Source organism: Rhinolophus sinicus, chromosome 14, assembly GCF_057876585.1.
Source record: "Rhinolophus sinicus isolate RSI-liver-muscle chromosome 14, RSI-T2T, whole genome shotgun sequence".
Classification (NCBI taxonomy): domain Eukaryota; kingdom Metazoa; phylum Chordata; class Mammalia; order Chiroptera; family Rhinolophidae; genus Rhinolophus; species Rhinolophus sinicus.
The window spans coordinates 47,065,784-47,078,562 of record NC_142514.1 but is presented as its reverse complement, the minus strand read 5'-3'; the positions used below and the strand labels follow the sequence as shown (position 1 = coordinate 47,078,562).

Genomic DNA, 12,779 nt, shown 5'->3' with positions numbered 1-12,779 from the left:
TTTACTCTAAGTTTAGAGTAAATAATAAAATTAACACATGAAACATAGTGTAAATAATGAAATTAACACATGAAACATAGTAGTAAAAGTTAGGAATAGGAACTATTGGAAAGTTACAAAGTCTACTGTTTAAACATGAGCACACAATTTCCGTAGTCTAGACATTTTGAGTCCATATGCTGGAGACAGTGCTAAGCATATCAGGACTATCTAGGTAAATAAACCTGGGCTCTTTTTTGCAGGCGCTCATGCTCTAATAATTCTTATTTGTATAAAGCTTGACTGTTTGCAACTATTGCCCACGTTGTCTGAATATACATGTATGCAAATAAAAATATCCAGGCCTTCTTGATGGTCACCTGAATTTACACTATCTCCAAGGATCTCAACCCATCACAAACGAGCTTGGTTTACAATCAGCAAGGGGTTAGTCCCCTCCAAGGCTACCGAGGAGCAAAGATTGCCATTTCATGTATGTAGGGTCTGTGAAACAAACCTTGGATCCAATAACCAAGATTACCAAAAACCTCAATTCTCCCGGCTTTCTCCAAAACTGCTCAGGGCAGCAAACAACCCAGTGTCGGGGAGGGCCTAGAACAAGCAGCAAAGAGCAAGAAACTGGGTCTCCTGCATTGGCCAAGGGCAGTTCTCATTCAGAGAGGATACTATCCAGGCAGGACGCAGCACCTAAACCACTTAGCACTTCCTGTCTCTGGGCTGCCAGGAGAGGCACTGGCCTTGGAGAAAGCCAATCAATATATGTGCCTGGACTTTAGGACAAAAGCGTCCGGTATCATGGCAGCAGCACAGGGAGCAATCCAAGGGGACAAGAAAGTCCCATGAAATTTCATTTGAGTTAGCAAATGACTGAGGATGGACAAGAAACCCAATAGGTCTTTCTACACCTCTCACTTCCCAGAGATGAATGTGATGATCACAGAAAAGCTTTTAAGAACATTTAAATAAACACAAGTATTCCACCAATAAGGCCATAAAAATATCCTCAGACCATTGATAAATATTGTTAACACTTATATGAGGAAAGGGATATACTTCAAAACTTCTTCTTCAAATATCTCTTCAAGGCTATTATTACACAGCACAGTAATTGTCAAGGCTTTATGGCTCCCCTGTGATTTTTTTTTTCCCTACATAGAAGTCTCACTTTATTTTCAAGTGACATGAACATATGAAGACTATTTTAAGCTGGCTAATTATTTTATATATGGAGTCAGAGCAGACGGATGAATCTGTACTTCGGTGTATTTGTGGATCATTCATTTCTGGCCATTCCTCCTTTGAATTAAGATTTCTAAAAAGAGAAAGTTGGCCATCATATACTACACTCAGTTTGTCTTGTTTCCTTAACATATGCCTTATCAGCTCTGCCACAGCTGAAGTGATTCCAAATTGCTTTATGACACACTTGGATTTTCTCCCGCTAATAATTCCTCCTTCCTGCCCATGACTGGCAGGCTTCTTCCACACTGCAGCAATGTGGGACAGCTAATTATCTACCAATCCACCTTGCTATTCTGCACTTGGCAACTTTTATCTGCACAGGACAGCTGCACTCTCCCCGTTTGAAGTAAAATGTCAGTCTCTGCTAATGCAACAAGACTTACATCACTAATGATGTCTCCACACTTTGAAGAAACAACTCAAAGCCTAATTAAAAATTCAGATTCTCACTGGCTTATGGATTTTCACTGCCCTTCCACCAGGGCCTCGGAGTAGCTTTGAAAATACGCCATTCAAAAATAAAATTTAAGAAAATATCCAAGGGGAATCAAGAAAAAAAAAGTGCTGCAGTCTTGGTCTTTGACAGTCTTTAAAATAACTGTTATGGTTGGACAAGAACCAAGACGTTATCACGTACAACAGATAAGAATTTTCTCCAGTGGCTTCTATTCTACAATTACAATTACAATAAAGCACACTATTTCCAGAGAACTATGGACCATAAGATTCTCTTCAGTTGATCCATTCTGGTGTGTAGGAACTTTTCTAACTGTAACTAACTCAGAAATCATTCGGCTGTGGAAATCTGAAGGAGGGGAAATTTGAAGTCAGGACAAAGAGGGCAAGGTAAAGACACACGCACATGACATCCCATTTTGTTTCATTATCAAATCAAACAACTCCTCCAAAGTAATAATACTATTGCAATTTTCACACACACACAAAGAAGAAAAGGGAGGAGGAAGAGGAAAGAAAGAAAGAAGGAAAGGACTTCATATTTCTAGTGACCTATGAATGACTGGAGAGAGACACAGGTCCTAAAATTCAATTCCAAAGCAGAACTCTGCCTGAAAATTACAGGTGGCATTTCCTTCTGTAGCTTTTACACAAACACCAAAAAAAAAAACAAAAAAAAAAACCAACGTTGTTCCTTTCCTAAAGTTTTATTTTCTTTTTATTCTTTACCTTTCTAATAAAAAAATAATAATAATTTCGGTGGTACAGACTCACAATTATAAATAGCTACTGACCATTTAAATCTGCTCTTTAGAAAAAAAATCTAAAAACATTGTAGTAAGTCAGAATTTTTGTATTCAATGGCTTACTGACTTCTAGGTATTTAAATAACATTTTTAAAAACCCCAATTAGCTGTCAAATTAGACTATCAGCTTTACATTCTCAGCTATAAAGTAAGTCAAACATTTTAGTTTTGTTTACAAAAGAGGAATGTAAAGGCTCTTAATTAAGTCGATGTTGCTTTCCATTTTAAGGCAACCTTCTCTTGGGAAAATAGAGTTCCCACAGGATGGCGCCATATGGTGAAAAGGGTCAAAAAGCAAGAGCCCCAAGACCAAGACCTGAGTTCCATCTGCCACTTACTACTGGTGTGATCTCCAGAGACCCTGTCCCCACAGGGCCTGTTTCTTATCTATAAGATGCGGGATATAGATTTGACGTTCTCTCTGGTCCCTCCCAGTTCTCATGGCACCCGGTGATCTGTGGATCTGAGAGGTCAGGGAGGAAATGCATGCCAAGGGCAGGCCTGCTGAGACTGGATTTGCACAACCCATCAGGGCAGAACACAAGACCAGAGTGGGAAGCCAGCCAGCCCTTCCGTGAGCCTGCAAGCAGGGAGACCACAAAGCAGGCCCTCCCTGACCTGAACTTGGGGAGGCAGAGCCTAGATACGGGGCAGATCCTGGCAGCTGGCGGCTGCTAGTGGTGTCTGAATCCTAAATCATTACAGAGGAGTTTTATAGGTACCAAGCTTTTTCCAAATTCCTAGGTCCTCACTCCCAGAGCACATCTCCTCCAAATACAAGAGAGTCAGGCACAAGAAGCTACCGCCAGCCATGTTGAAATAAAGGGGGAGAACCTACTTAAGAAAGTAAGCTTACAAAGAGAGAGAAACAGGGTACTGGCCACAGGATCTGAGCCCTAAGCTAGCCCTGCCCAAAGATTTTCCACAGACTCTTCAATCACGTAACGCAGTAGGTTCCTTTCTTCTTCAAGCCAGTATCAATTGGGTGTTCTGTTACCTGCCGAATAAGAAGTCTCAACTGACAGGAACCATCCAAGGATCTCACAATGTGACCTCTGTCTACTTCTCTGACCTCTTTCTGCACCATTCTCCCCTCTAGCTCTCTATAAACTCCAGACTGTAATGGCACCTTGCCATTCCTCAAAGGTGCCATTACAAAGGAGCCTTCTGGGAAGGCTACTCTTTGACTAACCAACTCCTATTCATTCCACTTTTTTCAGGAAGCCTTCCACCATCCCTTTCCACCCCCACCGAGGTTAACATCCCTGACATACTTTCTCCAAGCATCCGGAACCTCTCTCTCATAACATTCATTGCATCAGAAATGAACTGACGATGGCTATCTCAGGGCTAACATAGTGCCCGGCACCAAATAAATATTCAACAATTATTTAAGTCACTATGATGACAGGGAACTCATCTCCCAAAGCCATCCAATTTAGAAACACATCTACCAGAAAGTTTTCCTCTCGATTACACAGAAACTTGCTTCCCCAGAACCTTTACACGAATTTTTACCTCCTGGAGCCTACTGAATAATTCTAATCCAGACACTGCAAATCGGTGGCCTCCGGCCTGATCCATGTTTGGTTTGGCCCACACAGTGTTGTTTGGAAAAAAAAAGAGAAAAATCTGAATGAGTGGCCAACATTTTAAGAATGAAGGGATTTCACCTAAAAAGCAGATATCCAGCTTCTCCTGAAAAACACGTGGCAACACTGGGCCCACAGTGCCACTGCCACTGGGTGACAATTGGAGGAGCGGAGTAGCACCTGCCTCCCTTCAGCCCTGGCAGGTACCCTCCAGTTTACAATAGCAAACACCATTCTCTGCTGACCTACACCTGGCCCACCTCACTCTAACTGACTGTTGTCTAACTGACCTCTGTAAATGTCAGATTCGGCAACCCCGGGTGTAACCTAGATTCCATGTTTTAGCATCCTTTCTATACTGTCTTTACCTATACAAACTGGTTTCGCCTCCCTGATAAGACAAACTCAGATGAAAAGCACTAGATGTGGATAGCCTATGCTTCTCCTGCCCTTTCCCATCCTCCAGTTCTGCAAAATGAAGCCCTCAGTGAATATTTGTTAACAGACTGATCATTAGACAAATTTGTATACATTCCAGCTTTTCCTCTTCAACCCTCCCCACTTAATGCTAATCTGGCCTTAGCCCTTTTGCACTTCTTCCTTCTCTGGGAGGAGGAGAGGACCGCAGTAAGGAGAGGACCTGGTCCATGCTGCACGGCACTAAGAAAACATGGAATCTCACAGCCTTGTGGGGAAAGCCAAGCATGAAAATGAGGACCACATGGCATGTATAAAGAGGAAAAAAGGCATCCCAGAGGACTTTCCAAAAGAAGCTTGGGCATTACATCTGGAAGGTTGGGGAGGTTGCTGGGAAAAGATACCAGCTATTTGTAAAGGGCTAGGGGACACAGCGACAGCACGTCATTACAAAAAATTGTTAAGTATATACCCTCCAAAATATGTGTATTTATTCGTGGGTTTCAAATTCTACATATCAGTGTACCATATATTATAAAACATTTAAAATATAGAAATGAAAGTAGGATGCAATAAAAAATGCTATGGATGAAATTATGTGATATCTGGAATTTGCTTCAAAATATTGGGGGGAGAGGAAGAGTAGGGGGAGGCAGAGATGAACCCAGCATGACCACCAGTTAAAAACTGTTTAAGTTGGGTAAGAGATACATGGACATTTTTATGTTATTCTATTTACTTTTGAATATTTTTCAAATCTTTGTAATAAAAATGTTTAAGGTAAGTAAGTAACTATGAATAGCAGGTCTAATAGTTTCTTCATAAAGCCCAAAGGATGGTTTTGCACCACATCCCTGAGGTCCGTGGACCTTGGGTAACCCCTAGGCCAGAGGACTGACCACATTGAAATCTGCAAGTGCTAAGGATTAGATTCCAGTTTCAGTCAGGCTTGGGACCTACATGTTTGTTACCTTCCAGGTTCTGTGCCCTGACGCTATACAGACTGTCCCATGTTTATTTCTGTTTACTGACTGTTTCTATGTGAGACCTGGTGCTAGACACTTATCTTTTAAAATATATTTCCCTCTATTAATCAGTGAAGCATGACACTGAAGTTCAGAGCAATTTAATAACATGCTGGACGTTAGGTAGTTAATAACTAGATGAGTCAAAACTGTTGTCCCTGAATGTCAGCTGTAATTAAAAAAAAATGCTTTAGACTGTTGTCCCTTCGTATTTTGAATGTCAACACATTTTTACACCAGGACCAAGGAGATGCAAAATAAATCCCATTGCACATAATACCAAAATTCCAGAGTTCTGCAAGGTTCCTGTCTGCTCATCCACTTAAGCTCAAGGAAGGAACTCCTCAAATAGTAACCAGAAATAGCACCAAGTTATAAAGTGTGAAACCATCTCCTTCCCCTCCCCGACCCTCCTCCAGACTCAAGTGTGATTGGCAGGAAAAACATAAGCACAGGTGAGCATGCCCACTAAGACAGGTATTAGTAGAAAGGAAGTGAAGGAAGTCCTAAGCACAACAAGGAGAGTCCATCACAAATCATTCAACATGCTTTTCCCTGAGCTCACTCTTACCAACCTCAACTCAGAGTCATCCATCCACGGTCAATTTTCTTCTACTCCAAATACTCAATTTCAGAAGAAAGCATGGCAGCAGCTTTTCCACTAGGGCTTACCTTGTACACAAGGCACAATCAAACCACTTTACTTGCAAATACAGGTGATTCCCTCCCCAAAAAAATTTTATATTGCCTAAATACACATTCAAAGCATCCTAAAACATGCCATTCATGGTACGATGGACACAATGTAAGGGAAAATGCAAACCTTATCTAAACATCACTGTATATCAGCAGTTATAGTACAGCCACCAAGGTGTTTAAGTCCAATAACCACAGAAGCCCCAGGGGTGACAGCCAAAGAAATGAGACAAGACATAGGGCCATATGAAGAGGTACAAGAGTCACATCCACGCTCTATTCAGGCATTTGAGATATATCAACTGCTTTGCCCAGTGCCAACAAAGGAAATTAGAAAGTCTGGGGAACTACTGATTTGGTTATCCTTCATGTTTGAGGCTGCTGCTGCTTTCGGCATTGTCCTGTGAGTGTGGACAGTTCACTGAAAGGCCGAGGGAGGAGTAGCCACCCTCCTTGGCCTGACAAGATGGGCTTGGGCAACCCTCCTCTGTACTCCCATAATGCCCTGCTCCTCTCTCTACCATGGCACTAACCCACTGCATTCTAACGCCTCTCTCTCACTAACCTCCTATATCTAACACCTTTTTGTATCTGTCTCCACCATCAGTTGAGAGCTTAAGGGCAGGCCTTATTCACCTTACCTCCTCAGCTTAGTCTTACCCAAGGCCCCTCATAGAGCAGAAACCCCCACCAAAAGTTTGAACATTCGTTGCAAAACTGAGCAATGAACTTAGGCAATGCTGTTCTATTGCACACAAAGAAGGCCTCCCCTTTTACTTTCAGCTGCAGCCAACATTTACAACATTGCTCTATATTTTCAGCCAACACCGCTCCCCCATTGAGCCCTTCAGTTCCTCAAATCACATCTTTCCTGACTGCTACTCTTTCTTTAATTTGCACTGAAGTTCTAGTTTGTGCTTCTGATATTTCTCCTGGCCCTACTGGAAGGGCCCCCCCCACCCCCTTCCAGGCTGCATACAGCAGCTGTCTGACCAACCTGCTGGTGTGTCTGCCAAGTTCAGTGACTATGCCCAGCAGAGCTGTGTTAGAGCTAACATCAAGGCGGGCACGCTGGCCGTGTGCCAGGCCCTTGCTGTTAGGAAGCCTGTATTGTCATATAATGTTAAATGGGCCTTATAAGTGCCTGGTGAAATGGCTCCCAGAGCCAGATACGCCTTCTAACAAGCAGGAATTGTTACTTAGCTGTTCTACCTGTGCAATCTTACCCTCTCCTCCAGATTGTAAACATGAGGGATTGTTCTGGAACACCTCCTTGTAAATCCCCTAAACACCTAGCATAGTGCTCTGTGCACAGTAAGCTTTCAAAGACTATTTCTCCATTTAAGAACAACCACATTCATCAACATTTCCCAAACCCAGCCTCACATGAACAGGTGCCTTCACATGCACTCTTTCCATTAGGTCCACAGAGCAAATCTCTGGGAAGAACAACCATGCCCAAATTTGCCAATGAACATCACCCAACTTGTAAGTTGCAAAGCTGGAAACCTGGCACAGAGTTCGTCCCACTCTGTCGTGCTGCTTGATAAAAACCTGTTGCATGAATGAATGAACAAGCACAAGCATATCTCCCTGGACACAGCCACTCCCTGTTCTCCACATTGCAACATAGATGGCTTTCCTCCACCAGACCCCTGAGGAGACGATGATTAGGTTTTTGACTTTTACCCATGATGTATGATGTCTGCTGCCAGGGGGGCAGTATTCAGTCACAGCTTTCCCAGGGCACTAGCAAATTTAATTGGGGCAAATCACTTAAAGATTTTTTCTTTTTTTAAATTTTCTTCATTACTAAAAAGGAACACCAAAAAACCCAAGAGCAGGCAGCCTCCATGAGAAAACCTTTTCAAGAAAAATCTTTAAGATGGACTGCTTTTCAAACTGTCTTCTCTATCAGCAAGCACAAAAACCATGTCATGGGAAACTACAGTGCTGAAAGAGGGCCTGGTTTTTGTTTTCGTAAAATTACCCCTTGCAACCTCCTGTGAGCAGTATCTGCTGCCATTCCAAACGCTGCAACAGGCCTCGATTCAGGACTACGTTGCAATTTCTCAAGATTAAAAATTGTCTTTGGATAATTTCAGCCACGGAATTTAAAAGCCCGAAAATGGGCTTTTTGCATATATACTGACTTACAGAAAGTTTCTCATCAAATAAGATGCTATCCTGAAAAGACTGCAGTGAGCTGGAAATGCCAAGGTCAAAGGAAAGGAGACAATTCCTTAACCAAGGGAGGACATTCTTTCCCTGAAAAGAGACACGCAGCTCTCCCTAGTCCCCTCACACAGAAGTCTGACCCGCTCACCTTAATGTCCACATGAGGCTTCCTACCTCTGAATAACAGATTAGCTCTACTGTTATAAAACCCAACACTCCACAAGGGAAGACTCTGTAATCTACACATTAAGTAACCAACTCCACATCATTTCAGACCCACTGAACAAATCCCAGAGGTTTACAGAGGAAAATGTGAGGCTCGAAATCTTGGTTCTGATGATTAAACATCTAATCTGCTTTAAATTTTATTTTGCAAGTATCCTCCCCCTACCAAAAAAAAAAAAAATGCTTGAAGTCTTTTAAAAAATTTAAAAGAGACTCCCCAATTTTCCCAGATGGAGGCAAGTGGCAGATCAATATACAGCTCAAGAAGAGGAATTTAAATACAGTATGTGCTTCTCCATTCACAAAAGAAGAGAAGCCACTTCACATTTTGCCAGACAAAACCCTGTCCCCAGGAGGCCAGTTTCCACAATGAGGTTGCAAAGGTGTTAGAAAGAGGCCAGTTGGGAGGAGATAAAGGGCCATTTGGGCACAAACCCCCCACCGATCAGAGCTTTTTTTCTAAAGTGTCTCCTTTTCAACAGCGAAGCCTTTTAAAACTACATTTGCTTTGGATCCCTACCTGAATGACAATGTGTTGGGATCCGATTTCACCTTTTGTCAAGGATCGGGTGAGAAACAGTAAAACTGCTGTCAGCATCTTAGAGAAAGCAAGCCCTTAGATTATATAGAGGGGAAAAAAACCCTAAGATCCCTTGTGCAGCCCTCGTGACGGGATGAAGATGACAAATGCCTACTAATCTTACAAGCACAGTCCAACACAGCAACATGTTCAACTTCCTTTCTTGAAAGAGGTGTCTCTATGCAAAAATACAATTGTTTGTGCTCGGAATTGAAACATTCACCACTGGAAAAAAAAAAATTCTAGTTTTTCCTAACATTTTAGTTCCATTTCCTCCAAAAGTCACTACACTCCTAAGAACTCTGTCAGCAATCATCATAAATCAGAAAATACATATGGAAAAAATTATAACTGAATCTGAACCAGAAAATCTGCATAGAACAGGACAGTTAAATGAGGTAACTTTAAAAAGCTTGTCTATTATCATGCAAATGAAGAAGAAGCCAACTCTATTGCATTTCAGGCAGGGCCCGGATTCTGCATATAGATACTGTACAGAATTATCTTCCAAGCAAACCATTTACTCTTCAACCTCATTTCACTATTAAAAACAAAACAAGTCTCAATATTCTTTCACTACAGTGGAAAAGGTCTGCGGAACTTGCTTTAGGAAAATTGTATCATTCTGGGAGGAGACTAGGGAGGGAGGTTAAAAAAAAAAAAGAAAAAAAAGACGTCAGAAACACGAATCCCACCAAAGTGACTCAAAACACCTTTCCTTCTCAGTGGGAAGTGGAAGGGTGGTCACAGTAAAATCGAATTCAGAAACCTATTACAAGAACACATTCTTGGAAACTTCGCTCTTTCGAAGACCACATTCATCACCATTATTGCTGTTAGAATGCATAAGAGAATGAGGTTGTTTTCTCGAAGAAGGTCACAGCAAAGGTTTCAGACTTGTCATCTCAATCTCTCCTAATCGAGGGGGCCTTTTCGGCCAAGTCGGTTAAAATAACGGCGGGATAGAATCCCCCGGCGGTTTGCTGTTTAGCAATTTTTACTCCTGTTGGTTACTCGTAACATCTTCAGGATTCTTTATTAGCCGCGCTTCATTTTCCTGAAGCCCTCTTCCTCTCCTGAGGAGGACGGACACTAAACAATCTAGAGAAATGGGGACCTTATTCACGGTTCCCCCCACCCCCACTTCACCACCACCCCAAAGGCATACACAAAACAAAAACTGTACAGTGGACAGCGCGCTGACGACAATGGCAACAGCAAAAAGCAACAAAAAAAGTCTCCCACACAAGACGAGAGTCTGGAATCTACCAGGAATCTACCACGCCAGCCCCTCCCCCAATGCACCCGGGAGGGGAAAGAGAACTGAGTCAGCTCCCGGGGCAACCCTCCACCGGGACCCAGGTGGCCCAGGAGCAGCTGCGCACGTTCTGCTGCCTTCCCTTGAGGCGCCCATCGATGCGCTTCGATGGGGGGACACGAGAAGGTGACCAAGGGGGTAGACTGGGGGCCCTGGAAAATCGTCCGAGCCAGGCGGAGCCATCCGCCCAGGGATGGGTACACAAAAAGGGAAGTTTGCAGGGGTGAGGGGGTACAAACATGACTGCGGGGAAATTCGTGCAAATTAGGGAAGGCGGTGCGAGGGAACCGGAGAATCCTTGCCGAGATTAAGGAGCTGTGAGGGGGGAAAGTGGGTTCTGTACAAAGGGCAGGGGCTTCTGCAGAGGAGAAAGGGAGGGGTACCTGAGTGCAAGGAAGAGATGGTATGTAGTTAGGGGGTCCTAACCTCAGAGAACAGAGGTATCCGACAGAAAAAGGGGGTCTATGCATGCCAGAGAGGTCGGTGCACAGTCAAAGAGGACCTGTACTGGGGACGGGGCTCTGCGCAGAGGAGACAGACAGGATGCCTGGCAAGTTCGGGACGCAATGGGGACCCCTTACCTGCATGGTGACGACCCCCAGTTCCTCGGCCGCTAGCCTCCGCATCTGACTCGCCAGCACTTGCGCCTCATCCAGGATGGAGAAGTCAGCGTCCGCCACGGCGCCCAAAAGCCAGCACGCGACCACGCAGAACAGCCAGAGGGACGGCCGCTGCGCCCCGGCCCCAGTCCGGCCGGGCGAGCCCGGGCAGCCGCGGGCCAGGGCGGCCGCCCCCGCCGTCTCCTCTTCCTCCGGCTCGCGGGCCATGCTGCCTCCCCCCACTCCCCGCCGATGGGCTCCAGGCGCCGGGAAGCGGGGAGGGAGCAACGGGAGGTGCGTCCAGGGCCCGCTCGGCGCACCCCGCAAAACTTTCTTCCCCTTGTGCAGACGCCTCTCCGCTCCCCGGCGGTTTCCAAACTTAGGGGGCGCCCCGCTACAGCGCGGGAGCGCGGGCGGCCACCATCGCCGGGCTCCCGCGGTGCACGGGAGAGGAAGCGGCCGCGGGAGAGGTTCCCGGGACCCCGGCAGCGACACAGCCCCCGTGGCGCGGCGGGTGTTTCGGAGAGAGGCGGTACCTGCACCCGGGGGCGCGGGCCGCGCGGCCGCAGGGCTGACAGTCGGACAGCCAGCCGGCAGCCGCCGAGCTTTCCCTTCCCGGAGTCCCTGTTCAGCGAGGCGGCGGCTGCTAGGGCGGGCGGCGGCACCCAGCGGAGGCGGAGTGGTGACCAGGCTGCTGGGCTGGGGCAACCACCCGAGCGAGGGGGGAGAGGCGGAGGTTGGAAAAAAAAAAAACTGAAAGAAAGAAAGAAAGCGGTGGGGGGAAAGGGAGGTGTCTGGTGCCACCACGCTGCGCTCCGGCTCCGCGCACTTCCCGGCTCGGCCGCCGCCGCGGCTGCGGTGATTTATGGAACCAGAAAGAGAGGCGGGGAAATTCCCCCAGTCGCCCCTCCTCTCTTTCCCTGGTTCCCGCCCCAGAACCGGCCCCCGGAGACGCCGGGGGCTGGAGACTAGGCTCTATCCTCGGGTACCAGCCCAGCCAGGGGTGGGGTCACTTGGATTTTCTGGTTGCCGGGGACAGCCACCCACCCCAGCTTTCACCGCCTCCACCAGCGCGAGGGACTCCGGGATCCCACCCATTCAAGGTTCCACCCATCGAAAGTCCCTTTAAGGTCTAGGACGCTGGCTTTCGGCCGGGCAGAGATTTGGGAAGGAGGGGACTGCAGTTTGTGCGTCCACTGCTTTTCTTCGACGTGAATAACAATAGCTTAGCACCGGTTGGATCAACAGATTTCTTTTTTTAACCAGCTACTCTGTGCCCGGCACTGTGCTCTGGGTTTTGTGTACATTATCCTTTAATCTCCACCACATCCCTATGAGGCACATAACTTTATCCCAATTTTTTAGGTAACAAAGACTGAGGCTTAAGAGGTGGAATAAATTGCTGAAGGTCATCCAGGGGATAAGAGGCAGATCCAGAATTTAAGCACAAACCTGACTCCAAAGCTCTTGCTCTTAAACACCACATAGTTCTTTCTGTCTTTGAAAAAGAACCATCTGATCCCATCAAAAACAAAAACAAACCCACGAAGCTGCTGAACTGGAGTTCGCCCCACACGTCTCTTCTCTGAAGCGTGGGGAGGCAAAGTTAACCTTCCTATTTCACCCCCTGCCTCCTTGGCTCAGG

General features: G+C 45.8%; 1 protein-coding gene across 1 annotated transcript in view; it reads right to left on the bottom strand.

Moving 5' to 3' along the window:
- CACHD1 (cache domain containing 1) overlaps positions 1-11,989 on the bottom strand; it is a 210,117-nt gene extending 198,128 nt beyond the window's left edge. Inside the window, exon 1 of the mRNA XM_019731624.3 lies at positions 11,117-11,989. Within this exon, the coding sequence (XP_019587183.1) occupies positions 11,117-11,362 (246 nt within the window). The 5' untranslated portion in view covers positions 11,363-11,989. The remainder of the gene's footprint in view (positions 1-11,116) is intronic.
- Between the last annotated feature and the right edge of the window lie 790 nt (positions 11,990-12,779).